This window comes from Schistocerca gregaria, chromosome 1 (assembly GCF_023897955.1).
Source record: "Schistocerca gregaria isolate iqSchGreg1 chromosome 1, iqSchGreg1.2, whole genome shotgun sequence".
In the NCBI taxonomy this organism is placed as follows: domain Eukaryota; kingdom Metazoa; phylum Arthropoda; class Insecta; order Orthoptera; family Acrididae; genus Schistocerca; species Schistocerca gregaria.
In genome coordinates, this window is record NC_064920.1 from 753,694,291 (window position 1) to 753,710,718 (window position 16,428).

Genomic DNA, 16,428 nt, shown 5'->3' on the forward strand with positions numbered 1-16,428 from the left:
ACAAATTAATATAGTTTAGAAACTGAATGATGGGTTAACACTTCATGTGTATGATCTATTTTTGTATATTTTTGTCTGGATCAGTCATAAAAATGGATGTTTTAATAATAATTGGAATTGTGTGTTGCAGCTCTTGCTGGCACACGAGAACTGGTCAACCTCAACTACGGAGTATGTGTTCAGATGCAACCTGGCTATTGCTGTATTGAATGGAGTCAGAATCCTGCAGACCCATACTCTTTTACTGTGTCTGGTGATACAGGAGGATTAGACAACACATTACTTGGTGAGCAATAAGAGTTACAAGCATTTTGTATTGTTTCTTAGTTTAATTATGGTTTGTATTTGAAAATGGCAATTTTTTAGACGTATCTCAAAAATACAAACCATCTACCTAAAGATGGGACAACATTGTTGAATTTTTTTGGGATAGACATTACCAACACAGAAAAATATGAGGTGGTCACCAGGAACTGAACTGGGGACATCTATATCAGTAAACAGCAATGCAACCATTAGACCGCAAAGGTAGTACAGAAGGTTGGACTAATCCAATGATGCAAGCAGAGATGTAATGGAATGACAAAGCTCACCCTTGTATTTGTAGTGAAACATTAGTAAAGAGTAGCAAAGGATGATGCATTAGGCAGTTTTCTCTTTAGTAGGTATCAGAAGGTCTTTTTTGCGTCTTCTCATATTCTGTCAACTGAGAACTAGTCTTCTGTGGCACTTCTTTGAAGTGTGATATCACATTATTTCACAGAAACAACAGTGACACAGACTTTGAACCCAAAAAAAAACATTCTAGTATCCTTTATTGATAGATGCATGAGGGCGACAAATTTGCTCATCTTAGTAAAGTCATGATTAGAAGATGGCATTGATGTGTTGATAAAATCACATGGCTGCCAGCCTGGAGTAAGCCTATTAATCCAAAGCCACTTTGACAGCATTTGTGTCAGTTTTTCTGCTTCTTTCATCTGACTTAGCCACACAAGGTTGAGTGGAACCCATTCCAGACATTGACAACACAGAAAAAATGAGGTCATCACAAGAAACTGAATTTGGGGCCTCCTGATAGTAAGCAGCAATGCAATCATTAGACTGCAAAGGTAGTACAAAAGGTTGGACTAATCCAATGATGCAAATGGAGATATAGTAGAATGATAAAGGGGATAAACAGTAGAATTAATAAACATAAACCTTGATACTTACTTAATTCTGTAGATCATGAGCATTGAGCAAAAGCCAACACAGTATGTTTGCTCTTTTCTTAATAGTCTCCATGTTTATGAAGCTGTGCAGGCTGGCCTCATGGACCAAGAAATGAATAAAGGATCTTTTCTGCTTGTAGTCTGTAGCAACAGTCTACAAAAATATCTAATTCTGCCTTACATTAATAAGGTTGGTGTATGACATTAAGTTAAGGCCTCATGTTGTATGAGGTCAACTGATTCCAGACCTGTGACTAATTGCCACAAAAATTCTGTAGGCACTTTGGGCTGACCTAGCTTCTCTTTGCTCCTGAGTGCATGTTATCACATATACTATACACTGCTCAACACTTTAAATGTGCATTTGTGTGTGTTATCCACTTGCCATTAAAATGGTATTACTGCGTGATGCAGGAAGTAGTGGTAGAGGAAAGTTGCTGGAGGTTGTGTGAATTTAAATCCTCAACATGTTTTAAATATATTTATTAGCCAGCTCAACAGATATGAGCACTCATGTGTAAGATGAAACATAAGGAAAATGGGCAGTGCTCAAATTACAAAAAGCAAACTTAACACATTTCGGATGGATCCCACATTTACTCATGTTTCTAATGCCGCCTGTTACAGACAGATCTCTAGAGCACTTGAGTTTTCTAAACGCACTCTATAGATGCCATCTTCTATGATTTATTTTAACTACTTTGTCTATTTAGGTGTTTACACTAGTAGTCAGTGTGTCAAACTTGATTACCTTCATGTACTTTTTGCTTATGTACCATTTTGATTATATTTTATTATTTCAAATAGTTAATATTTTTGTCCTAAAGGTCCTCCTGCTTTTAGAGGCAGCCCTATTCAGAAAAAGGAAGGAACTGAACAAATCTTAAACACTCTCACAGGTTTTTGAGATGAATATTCAGACATTTCAAGTGATAATGAAAATCCAGATGACAGCTTGAATGAATGTTTTGTGGTTCTGAGGCTGATTATAGTGACAGTGGCATCATTAGACCTATACAGAAGCATAAGATGCAGTTATTCTGTTTTTGGTGAATGATTCATTTTGTTATAATGTTAACCCTTTTGAGGTGGTACCTGAGTCTCACTCATAATGTGGCATAGGCTGTGCCCAAGTGAGACTCGGGCACCACCACAAATGTGTTAATATCGAGTTCAGTATAACATACAGTAAAACCCTCTCTCCCTCAAATACCTTAAAATAAGGAGGATACAAAACAATACACCTAGATAATAAAACATGATAAACAATTATGTAAACAGTAAGAGAATGATGAGGAAGACCCAAAATAATGAAATATAAGCCCTAGACATAACATCCAAAAATACTTAAGCAGAAGCCGACACTCCAAACTAGTATTGTACAGTCAGCTAACAAGAAGAAATTACCTAGATAATAAACCACACACAAAAGAGTTGAGCACAGTTAACAATAAAATACGGATTCTTAGGTTTTAACATACCAGGCCCTTCACCAGTCTCACCATTACTGAACTATAGTCTCTTGTGCAATTTAAACTGAAAGACATGCACTGAACAGAACTGGCACAACTTCTTCTAGCTGTTATGATTAAACACACACCATGGCTAATAGTAGCCTGTATGTTGTCAGCACTACCTTCCCTGCAGCCATGAAGCCAAACACTCACCTACAGTGACCAATACCCCATGTTGATAACAAGCCAAGTGCTGCAAGCACAATACCCAAACTACACAAGACTGCTTCTGCTGCTTTGGAACACAAACTTCCTGCTCTGTGTTGTCCAGTTGAGGGTTCTATTAGATAGTCACTAGCTGTGTTGTTGTCCTGCTGGCTATCTGCACACTGACATGACCCCACACAGCTGAAATGGCCCCACACAGGCTCTCCTATATCTCCTCATGACCAAAGTGTCCTGGTGTCCTCACTGTACAGGGGGCTGCTATCAAAGATGCCAGCAGGCAAGTGCCATTGGTCATCTCAGGTGCAGCTTCTAGCTGCCCAATTTCCCAAACCGGCTATGCTGAGGCATAAGTGAGACCTGGCAGCATGCCGACCGTGGCCCTGGTGCTCTGCATTCGAAGTCTTATCCCACAGGAGCCAGCACTGGCTCTGAGGTGATGCTGCTTCCATCACTTGGCACCAGTTGCCTCTCCACTATCACACTTGCCTGCTCCTATCCTTAGCTTGGCACTGCATTTGGGAGATAAGCAGATTTGTGTACCCTCTGCCATGACAGAGATGCATACTAGCACTGGAGCCAGCTGCCAAGAAGGGGTGGAATTCAACTGTGCCACAAATTCCTCATTCACAGCACAATTATAAGGTATGGTCAAAAAGTTTTTATTTGAGGGCATTGCTGTAGTATATATGCAACACAGTGTGACTCCAATGCTGGTGTAGAAGTATTGACATGAAAGCAAGGGATTAATGTGTCATTTGTGTCTTTCTGATGTACATCCAGTAAATGCAAAAACATGATCTATGATGATGTTAATACCAAATGTGTCTAAACATGACAGACACCAGTCGACATCCATTGGAGAAAGCTGAATGTGTACAGGTTAGCATCTCTGTCAAAAACCACCAAAAAGTTCAATAACGAGCCATCTGTTGAGAAGGTGATACACACCCAGTTCTTTGATTGACAGGGTTCATTGCTTATTGATTTCAAGGAATGTGCTGCCTCCATCACTGGAGAATTGTACTGCACAAGACTAAAGAAATTATGGCATGCAATCAAGACGAAACATCTGGGAAAACTGCGACAAGCGGTGTTGTTGCTTCTTGAAAATGCACATCACCATACTGCAATTGTCATATTGTGGAAGTTATGCCATCTCAAGGGGGAAACACTTGAGCACCCACCCTATAGTCCTGATCTCTCCCCATGTGATTAACATGCCTTTGGTGCCTAAAAGAAGGACTTGGAGGGTCAACAGTTCCTGTCAGATGAGAATGTGCAGCACATATTTATGGACTTCTTCATGCATGGACTTCTTCAGGCAGAAGGACAGAGTGTTTTACCAAACAAGTATCTTCAACATTGTGCTTTTATCAGATGATTGCCTCAATCCTTACAGCAATTTTGCCTGATTGTCATACTGATTCTGGATGGTACAGCCTTCAGACAGTAACATGCTAGTTGCCCTTTGTACTACCATTGCCATCAGTGAAAATCAAAGTTTACAATTGTGTATATTTTCAGAATATAAATGGTGCAACATGTTTGTCCTTTCTACAAAAGCATCTCACCTGAACAACAATAACATCCACAGAAAAACACAATTTGGATTTCAGAAGAGTTGCTATACTGAGAATGTCATTTACTTGTTCACTCGCCAAATTTTACAAGCAATAAATAACCTAATAGCACCAGTTAGTATTTTCTACCACCTTTCTGAGGCATTTGATTGGGCGAATCACAATATTCTCCCAGGTAAATTGAAGTTTTGAGACTGATGGCATTACCAACTAGCATATAATGTCATTCCTAACCAAAAGAGTGCAGAGCAGTCATTATCTTGGTGCCTGTTTCATCACACATGCCATGTGGATTTTCTTCACGATAGCAGTTTCTCAAAACTCCACAGGTGGAACTGGTGTTTCAACATAGTCTTGGCGCTCACTCATAACCTGGCCTTAACATATGTTAATTTCTTTAGTCCGAGCATTTCTTCTCATTAACTCTTACTTTCTACACTCCTTGTTAGATTTCTATATCTTTTATTTTCTAATCTATTCTTCCCTGCCGTCCACCTCTAACAAATACAATGCACTTAGCTTTCTATTCTTATTAACCCTTGGACAATATTTTAACAGTTATCTCTGTCTCACTTATTACCCTAACTTGTGCCTTTAAACAGGCAGGTCTTAAAATATTGTCCTGTTGCAGTCCCCAACAATTGGTTTTCCCTTCTCATCCCATTTGGTAAGTCTCCCCTGACCTGGGATCAGAGCAATTTTTCTTGACTCTTCCCATTTTCTAAACCTCACCAATCCTTTTCTTTCAGTCCTCTTCCTTCCTCTTCAACCCTTCTGCCAGAAAAAGTAGTCAATGACTCCAGAAGCTTGCTCATTTACTTAATCTTTATAAACATTTTCTCCTTCTGCCACTTGCTGAGTAGATTTTTATCTGTCCGATTACATTATATTGTGAAAAATTGATTACTTTTGTTTGTACACTATGTTGTTATGTATTACCTGGTAGACTGCTTTAGAGAAGCCTAGTTCTAGACAGAGTTTAAGATTAAAAGCATCTGTACTGTCTGATCATAAAAGATTAGCAGTAAGTTAATTAAAGAAATGAGTACTAGTATAATGACTCTTCCACCTACAAAACATCTTCATTCACATGAAGTACTATTTGTATTTTTACTCACACTCCCAGAAGTAATCAGGAAAATATTTGTTCAGTAAGTGACTTCCCTCCTACTCAACATTCAGAGCAAAATTTGGAAAGTAGCATAATCTGACAAAGTTACTTTTCTCTGAGCAAGTATTAGACAGCAGCTCTTTCACATTACAGTGCATTCACATTGTAATGTACTGACATCCACTATGCGAAATACAGTACATGATTATTCTTCACAAGTAATACAGGGTGTTCAGAAAGCCTCTCTGCAGTGCCGTATGATTGTTAGTCACACATGACATATGATTGTTTGCCTGTCTGGGTTACTTCCCTTCACGTCAGGGACACTTTCAACATTTAATGTGAAAATTTAAGTAAAACTGAATATTCAATAAATTAATAACTTGTATTTATTGAGTTTCATTTCGGTATATTCACTGCGGCATATGGCACGTGCAGCTAACAATTATACGGCACTGTGGAGAGACTTTTTGAACACCCTGTATTTATATTAACATAAAGCAGTAAAGCCAACTCTAGGGGTAGAGGGGTGGCTACTATGTAGGATGGGAGGTAGTGGAAGGTTGAGGTGGGATAACAGGCTGGTGAAGGCCCAGAGGGACTCTGCTATCGAAATTAACATTTTATTTTATTCTTACATTCATGCCAAGTCAGTGTGGGGTAGTAAACATGCCTCAACTCTAAGTGAGGAGAGCCCAGTAACCAGCCAGATGACAACAAGTGACTAACCAGCTGACTGCCCGCATGAGTCCAGATTTTCTGATGCCTGTGCTCAGTCTGTGGCATGTGACCCCAACACAGAGTTGTGCCACATACACCTTGCATCAGCAGTGCATGAAGACAGTCAGGAATCTTTCTATGGCAGTCAGCTCTGTGATGAATGAATGTGACCCAGTGGTCTTTTTTATGCAGCACAGCAGCATGAACATTGCAATGGCAGAAGATGGCTGCCGTGCACTGGATGCAACCTGCTTGCTGATGTAATGATCGTGGGATGGCCTCCCGCACCATAGCTCTAAGACCAGAAAGTGGACTTATCACATGAACCTGGTACAACAGAGACCCAAACTCATGAGTGCTGCTGGCAACTAAATGTGGTCTCTTTGTCTGGCACAGCCCTCACGGCCTGGTAGAACTGCTGGACTGTGGATGAAACTGCTACAGACATGACAGCATTACACAAGATATCAGTGCACTTTTTGCACTAATGTGCCACTTTGTCATGTTCTTGGCAACACCACTGAAACCTGTTGATGGTAGAAATCTCCTTGCCTGTACTGTGCATTACTGCAGTGCTGGCAGGTTTCACCAAGAGAGTTTGGCCTGTCTTGCTGTAATTCTATAGCTGTGTTGCTGTAATTCAGCTACCAGTGGCAGTGGAAGTACTCCACCACATATTTCCATAGATTTGCCCATAAAATTGCAGCACTACACTATCCTCCTTCACAAAAAGACACAGCTCCCACATCTCACTCAAGACCAACCTGTAGCAGGATATCACATTTTCTGAACAAAATTTTATCGTAAAAGTGTCTGATGGCTTAACTCACAAGGTTCAGAAGCACATTTAAGCTATAAACCTTACTTACTAGACTTCCACTAGCTATTAAGTGGCTTATTCCTACCCCATTTAATACTCTGTTGGTTCCTTTGGAGCACACGTCACATCATCCCTTTATATTTTACATCGTGCCAGTCATGTTCTTTTGGCAATTCTGTTTACAAATGCTCATGACTTGTTCCATGGCCTCACATTCCCGTAAACTCTAGATAATACATATCTTATTAACATTCACACTATGGTATTCCACATTCACTCAGTTTCATGCTCTAGGGATTCAGTCTGCCAGAATCTGTACATACATGGATTGGGTTGATGGGTCACTCTCTGCCTCTGATAATGAAGGCTATGAACAGCTAAGCTAGAGCCACTATGGTGCTAGATATCGTGATGCTCAAAGTCACATCTACTCATCATTGCCCTCCCTAAATTGCTTAGCATGCTGCTTCTACTATTCTGCAGAAGTCTGCCCTTCTTTTGCAGCTACTAATTGGCTCAGGGAATGGATCAGGTCTGGTTTCAATGTATTATTCAAAAAGGTTTGATGCTGCATCAGGAGTATCTCTAGTGGTTCACCTGGCCAGCACAACTGTGGCTGTGACATGTTCAACTGGGCTACTCCAATAACTGTAGCTTTTACATGGAAGATTGGCCCCATTATGTCACCTCCTGTCCTATTAATCAACAACCCACTAGCGCTCAGCTCTATCTACCTTGTTTCCATGAACCTGTCCTGCCTGTAGCAACTTGCCACCACTAAAACATTGTTGGGCACAGAATAAATCCAGTGTAACCCCACTTGTTGCAAATACAGTTGAGGTTCCACAGTGTCCCTCAGACAATTTACCCCATTTGTTCTGCATAAGGACAGCTACACTACACATGCGTTTTCACCAGTTTGAATCACCCAAGCCAGACACACTGCACTCTTCTTTCTTCTGACAGCATTGCAGTTCCTCTTCTGTCATCACTACATGTCTTTCTCCTTCCTCAGAGATTAACAACATGCCACCTGTCCTTACTTGTTCAAATTCCCCTGTGGTTCCCCATTTCACTGGATAGAGGTGAATGGTGTAATATTTGAGTTATGCATGTTTCTCCACTACTGCCAACTAAACCAGTATGTAAAACTGTGCCTAGTCAGTCCTCAGTTCCACTCATGCCAAATGGTAATAAAAATGTAAACTCTGCCTACTGGACTCTACAATCAATCTCAGTTCAGAGGCAGTTCCTACTGTACTCTTTGGAACCCGAACAAGTATCTCTCAGCTGCCCCTGCAAATCATGATCAGTAGCTTCCCGTAGGCTTGCTGTTACCACTTGTGCATCACACAAAGTGTCTGCTAGTGATTGTAACATGCTTGTTATGGTGATTCTTGCATCCAACACATCCATGCGCTATCGCATGATTCCCAGATCTCAGTTTACAGTGTCCTGTGATGTCTTTGCCTACATGACCACCTCACTCATCAGTTTCTGAAATGCACATGTATTGGTCAACACTCCATACTAAAGCTTGGTTTCTGAATGGTGTGCCATTCCACCTCCAACTCACTATCCTCTCCCCAATTTCTTCATGACCTCTACTATCCCATTCAGTTCTTTGATGTTGCTGGCATCTGCTGTTCCAAACACCATCTTCAAAATTCTCTCTCCAGCATCTATCCAATCGCTCTTTTGGTGATGTAGTGAACACAGCACCACTTACTGTATCTGTTCCCTTATTGTTCATAAGATTTATGCAACTTCTCATATTCTCCAGAAACTTCCCCGAGTGCACACCTGCTCTTGGCTCCCCATAGAAGTCCAGAACACACCTCCTCACTTCATTCCAGAAATCCTTTGCATTAAATATTAATGCCAGCACCCATTGATGGCTGGTAGCCAACAATCCTCTTGTTTGGAAAATAGAACTCTTTCCTCCAGGTGCTGAGTCTGCCGCACCCCCCATCTGCTTCAGATGAAAGGTGCTGCACAGCCATGATTAGAGCAGAAGGCTCCTCACCATTGACCTCTTGACATTGGACACACCCAAAGAATGGTTTGATACAGGATAAGAAAGTTCAAACAACTTCTTAAAATCAAGAGTAATTAAAACTGGACTTGACATTAAAGCTTTTTTCTCTTCTTCAAATACATTTTGACATTCCCTCCACCCACATTAAATTTGCACCTTTCTTCAATTGCTGTGTGAGTGATTGGCTATATCAGTAAATCCCTTCACAAATTTCCAATAATAGTTTGAGAGTTCCAAAAACAGTTGTAGCTCTCTTACTCAACTTGGGAACTGAGAAACCTTTTACTTCTTAAACCAGTCTCAACTCTGTTTTCATCCCATCTTTGCTAATCACATGCCCCCAAGTAGACTACTTCCTCCAATGCAAAATGACACTTCTCAATAATTAACACCAGACGTGCAGCCCACGACCTCTTAAATACCTCCATCAGATGTTGCCTCTTTTCCTCCACATCTTTTGAGAGTAAAGTTGTATCATATAGGTAGACTAGACATTGATGAGACTCCAGTTCCCTCAGTACTTCAACCAAAAATCATTGAAACATTGCAGGAATACTCTTCAATCTGAACAGTGTCCTCCAATATTGACAATGACCACAGGGTACCAAAAATTCTGTCTTTGGTTGATCCTCCAGAACCATCTCCTGTTAAATCTTAAATCCATGGTAGAGAAATACCAACACTGCCCCAAGTTATCAATGGCCTCTGAGATGTTAGGTCAGGCTATTCATCAGACACAGTCTGTTAAGATAATGGTAATCACAGCAAAACCTGTATATCCTAGAGCCATCTGTGGACTTCTTTGACACAATCACAACTCCTGCCTCCCATGGACTATTGCTCTCTTCTATCATCCCATCAGTCAACTGCTGGTTTATAAACTCCTCCATATTCAGTTGTAAATATTGAGATACCCAATATGGTCTGTGATACACTGGTGCTTCATTGCCTGTTGGAACTTAGTGCTGAGTAGTGAGCATTGCTGGCAATGGACTCAGGAGAAACAATTATTCAAGCTCCAACAATAACTCCTCCATTTGCACTCTCTGTACACCATTTAGATGCTCCACCTTCTTGCATAATGCAGTCTTAGCAGATGCCTGTTTGGGCTCATGGTTTAGATCCTCTGCACACATCCTACTTCTCCATAATGTCCAAACTTGTTACTAACATTCACTTCATTAACTTCACTTCTTCAGAATCAAAATTATTGAGATTTGTAGCTGCTACCTTCCTGCCATGTCTCTCCTGTATGTGTACAATACTCATTTTAAAAAAAACAACTCACTAAATCTAACACATTGTTTCCTTACAATGGCCCTATTACATATAATGTATCAACAGGTAAGTCTGGCTCCACCCTCACACAAAGCAATTTTCCAGTGCCACGTGGCACACCTATCCAAATCAAGCCTTAGTGTATTTGTGCATGATTTAATCAGAGCACCCAACACTATAGACACACCTCATGACAGCTCTACACTGGTAACTCCTTTCCCTAGCTGGAATGTTTTCCCACTAAGCTCCACCACATTTTTCCAAAGGTCAATCTTGGAATGATGTTGATACAAAGGATCCAACCCAAGGATCATGCAGTAACCCTTGCTTACATGAGACACTGTTCCCACCCACTGCTTCATCTGAACTGCCTCCAACTAAAAATCTGTTTCCACTGATGCCAATGGCCTTACTTCATTATCTCCTACCCCATACAACCTATGGCGTATTGGGTTCCATTGCCTCACTCACTAGGTCTTTACTGGTTATTGACACATGTTCCTCATGTCCTACAAAACTTAGACTTCTTGCTCCTCCCTCCCCCCCCTCTCTCTCTCTCTCTCCAAAAAACACCTATTATCACACAGTCTGTCTCTATATATGTACTCATTGTGTCTAACAAGAACATCTTCTGGTGGACTTCAGGTTCCCTCTTGCAGGTAACAGCTATTTTTTTCCTCCCTGTCCACCCCTATTACCATTTCCTTCACATACACTGGTCGACCATTTCCAAAATTCTGTTGCCGATACATATTACCTCTATCCCATTGAGACTGGTGGGACTGCTTCTGCACATGCCCTGCCTGTCCACATCTGTAACACCTTACATTTGTGTATAACACTCAACACCTATCACATACACCTGTTGATATATTTATCTCATCACATTCCATTACTAATGTAATACCAGACTGGAGATCCTTTGCAGCATCTATGTGTACCCTTAACATATCAGGTAGAAAGCCTCTTAGAAAAGCATTGAGTGCTCTTTGCTCAGCTTCCTGGAACAAAATTTTATTTGCCTCAACATTCTCCCCAGCTCATATGTATACACATTCACCTTCCTTATTCTATTTGCAAATTCTGTAGTGTTTTCAAAACCTCTTCACAGCAGTACTCAATTGCTCTTGAAAAAAGCTTGCACTGTGCTGCTTCTTACAGTTATGCAGAAGCCCTTGCTTCAGCTGCTTGAACATCTCCACATTCCTCAGTGCCTCTGTACATCTTTTTTCCTCTATCACTAGACATAATTTTGCCACTCATAATAACTGACTCTTAGGCCAACTACTTGTACCTGGTGATTTCGTCATGTCCTCAACAAACAATACCACAGCCTCAGAAGAACTTCGAGAAAGGGGATAATTAGGCTAGTGGCAGCTGTATCACACTCATGGTCTCATGACTGGGACAGTGCTATTTGCTTGTGCTCAACTACAAATTGTCCCTGCAATTCTGTTTATCTGCTGACAGCTGTGCTACTTTTTTCATCAACAAACATACTGCCTCTGTCTCCACATCTCTGACTTTGCTACTGCAACATCTTTATCCCTCACTCACACACAATACATACAGTAGAAGAACACAACAATTCATGCACTGAAAATTACCACCAAATTATACCTTATGCATTGCCTCACAACATGGCCATAATGGTGGCTTGTAGAACAAGTTACAGACACTGACTCAGTGCATGGCACAGTACATCCAAATAGATTGGTCAGTGAATGTCCAGCATACCCTAAACTTCAGAAAGATCAGCTGGTTCCTCTGGCCTAAAGAAAGTAACCTATAGGTTACGATGACACTTCCACATATATCCCATGTCTGTCACAGAAACAAAAAATAACCCACAGTTCTCTCACTCACCCCACTGCATTGGCAGTGCTGGCCATGGCCCAGACATTGAGCTGCATGGATGATGAACCAGCTGCTGCCAACCAAAGATGACACCACCACTTCTGACCCAACTATAGCAGATGACAGGATGGCAGGTGGCAGGCTGGTGAAAGCCCAGAGAAATTCAGCAGTCGAAATTTATTATTTTATTTTACTTATACATATATGCTACTTCAGTCCAGGATAGTGACCATGCCCCAACTCCATATGAGGAGAGGCCAATGGACAATGAGATGACAACCAATGTCCAGCAAGCTGGCTGCCCATGCAGACTCAGCTTTGCTGATGCCTGTACTCAATGTGTGGCATGGGACCCTTTTGCGTGAGTCATGCTAAAAACACCTCACATTAGTGCTGCATGAAGACAATCAGGGATTTTGCTACAGCTGACAGCTCTGCAATGAAAGACTGTGTCCCAGCAGCCATTGGCATACAGCATGGTGGCATCCACACTACGATGGTAGAGGGCGGCTGATGTACATTTTATGTGACCAGCTGCCTCTGGGTGGGAGTCCAGTTTGCTAATGAAGGAAGCCCGGGGTGGCCTGCTGTGCTGTGTCACTAAGTCCAGAAGCTGGTACTGTGACAGAGACCTTAGCTCATGAGTGCTGCAGGTGGTCCCATATGGTCTCTCATCAGGTGTCCTGGTAGAACTTCTGGGCTGTGAATGAAACGTCTACCAACATGATTGTTATTTATACACGATAGGAGTGCACATGCTATGTCACTGCACTGTTCCTGCTCGCGGCCTTGGTAACATCACTGAAGCTCGTTAAGAAATCTCCTGCTTCTGCTGTGCATTATCGCTGCACTGGCAGATTTCACCGAGCAAGCCTGCCCCATCTTGCAATAATTCAGCAGCTCTGTTGTTTTAACCAATATGACAAAACCTGCACTCACTAGCTACCACCAGCTGCTCTAATACTTCGCCACATATTTCCACAGCTTTGCACACAAAATGGTAGTGGCACTACAACAGAGAGGAACATATATGAAACACCAATTATAGTGGGATGGAGATTACTTCAATTTGAAGTCATCTATTTTTGCTTAAACTGAAATAGTTCTTCTGCTTGCATTTTTCAGGGCAGCCTGCTGCAGCATTGAATGATGGAGCTTGTACAGGAGATTTCATTGTGATTCCAAATCCAAGCCAAAATGGTGTTCCTGTTAACACAGACCGTTTCTGTGGAAATGCACTCATTACAACAACAAGTATGCATTGCATTCAATCTGTTCTTTATGTTAACAAAGTCAGTAAGTTAATACAGTCCAAATATGAACATTGGCAGAGAGTACTCCTAGTAGAGGCATTCATTTTACAAAAATACATCTTGTCTCTGATTTGCAGTCATTTGTAACTTTTTATTTGTTTTGTCTTTTTATTACAAGCACCACAGATAAATATTTTCAGTACCAGCACTGTGGACAGATAATGTAATATCCTACTTTTATGTCTAAGTGATGAGTAGGGCTTATGAGCAATTCTGAATGAATTTATTTTTAATGTAGGTTAACAAGCGTCTGATTCAGTGCTTCATTCACATGGGTTGGATAAAAACTAGTGGCAACACTACCATAACAGGAAGGATGTGCATCACATGGAATGTCTGTAACTGACAGCAGAAGGTCATTTGAAGCATTGCAGTGAGCAGCAACAGCTGTTTTTGAGTCAACTGCTGTGAGTACTCTTTGAAAGTGCAAGAGGCCAGGTCAAATACCCTAACAGTATGTTCAGGAAACACAAAAAATGTGCATGGAGCGAGTTTGAAGTGGCACATGGTCTGAGCATATGACAATGTTTCCTCCTGTCATTGCATCTCATCATCCTTCATGACAATGAACAGTGCCACACGGCAAACCCCGTGCTGGAGCTCCTGCTTACATGGGGGTAGGAAATACTGGAATATCCACTGTATTCATTCAATATGAGTCTGTGCAATCATGACCTGTTCATCAAACTAAAACAGCCTCTTTGTGGCACCCTCTACAACACAAAAGAAGACATCACTCATGCCATAGACTGCTCCTTGTGAGACACTGGCAGAGATGGATGTGTTGACATTGTACAATACCCTCCATCTCTGCAGGGGTAGCTGATTGAAATATGAGGAAGGTGATTGAGATGTGGCTTGTAATATGATGAATGTCTGTCAATAAAGTCTTTTATAAATTGCAGCTGTATTGCCACTACTTTTCATCCAACCAATGTATAGAAGTTCTGATAACAATAGAGGATCACTCCATTTCAGTTGGTCTAATCTCTTCATCTTACATCTCAGATATTACTGAAATTTGGTATGTAGAGTCCAACAATTACCAAACACAGTATCAATAAACTTTAGCTCTCATTCAAGTGATGGCGATTGAAATATCAAGTACGTCACATTCCAGAGGTTTTTTTTCATTTTGATAATAGATTACATAGTAGTTGGAGTAGTCTCTCTGTTATATATTTTGCAGTAACTTGCTGCTAAGTTAGTAACCAGCTTACAGCTTGCAGGATTCAAGGTTGAATAGGTTGGTCACTATGGCCACTCAAAGTTGAGGGGAAAAAATGATCAGTTCAAATATTTTCTGAATTTCAGCCACTATTTTTTTCTAAACAAGAGGCTTTAGGAAGGCCTCCTTCTATAAGAATCTAAAGTGCTTTAAGACTAGTAAAGTCACCAAGTCCTAGCCATTACAGATTCTTGGTTTACTTTGGGCAATATTATCTGGGAAAGAGTACATACTGACAGCCCATTGATGCAATAGCAAGTGCAGGAAGAATTGCCAAATGATGGTGCTTAGGAACCAATCATTTCTCTGTGCCAAGTGTTTAAATACCATGCTCCTCAAGGATGCATGAAATTTGTGAATGTATCTTGCTGCTCAACTGAGATCTCCCACATATTTCCAGCCCATCATTCATCATTGTAGAAGTACAAACTGAAGATTGAGAACTACATCTTATGCTAGTTCAACACTGCCAACACAAAGCTTAACTAAATCAGAATTCAGGTCACCTAAAACAGTACTGACCTGAATCGCAAATAAATCCACAAGAATGCTGAATCATGTGTGAATCAACAGAAATGATTTGATGGTTTTCCTTTGTCCCAGCCTTGACAGAAGCAGATGCAAGCTCATCTTCTTGAACAGGTTGAGCATACACAGTTTATGATTTTTCAATAAATATAAATAAGTTATTTCTCAAATTATCATCAGAAAATTTGTGCTTTTCAACTGATGTGGGAATTTGATTCTCTTTTGGACACAGCAGTCTTCCTCTAGCACCCATTCATTTTGCTGTGCCATCAAAATCATCATAAGTACATTTTCCAAGGTTGGTAAAAAAATACCACAGTATTCAGATTCCAAAATCTTTAAAATTATGACCCAAATTTAAAAGTTCTTAATTATACTAGGCAGCAAAGCCAGCATTGAAGTACATCCTCTCTTTTTTCCCCCAAATTATCTGTTGACTTCTGCCTCGGGTTCTTCAGATGACATTTCTTTGATGATTTTGTGTCATTCTGCCAACATGGGTGACTGGTATCATCAAAGCTTCACTGTCCATTGCTGGTGGTTGACCAGGGTCTATATTGTAACAGCAGATTATGTGTACCTGGCACACCAATATCAGAAGGCTTTTCCATAGTTATTACAGCTGCATTCTGTCCTCACTACCTTCAATCATCATTTGCTGCCGCATGGGAATCCAGGATCAATTTACCTTGAGGCTTTACTTCTCATTGAAGTTATTGTCATTTCTGTGAATTTCTATAGCTTTTCTGAACAAGTGGGTGTGGTAATTCTTCTTCAAAGCAACAACTTCAGTGTTGATGAATTTCATTATGTGTTCGAAAACAATCACTTATTGACAAAATTATTTAATTGGATAGACAAAAAATCTGCTCATGTAGTGGCGACTGACCACACAAATAAAAGATGGTTGCAACCGGCAAGCTTTCGGAGCCAGTGGCTGCTTCTTCAGGCTGAAGGGTTGAAGGGGAAGGAAGAGTGGTGAAGGAAAAGGACTGGAGAAGTCTGGGGAAAGGGAAAGTAGATTTGGGAAAGTCACCCAGAACTGCGGGTCAGGGGAGA

General features: G+C 40.8%; 1 protein-coding gene across 1 annotated transcript in view; it reads left to right on the forward strand.

The window, feature by feature from the left end:
• The window catches only part of LOC126304244 (uncharacterized), a 134,062-nt gene that overhangs the window by 89,186 nt on the left and 28,448 nt on the right, over positions 1-16,428 (forward strand). The window contains exons 7-8 of the mRNA XM_049991792.1: positions 131-286; positions 13,426-13,554. Of these exons, the coding sequence (XP_049847749.1) occupies positions 131-286; positions 13,426-13,554 (285 nt within the window). The remainder of the gene's footprint in view (positions 1-130; positions 287-13,425; positions 13,555-16,428) is intronic.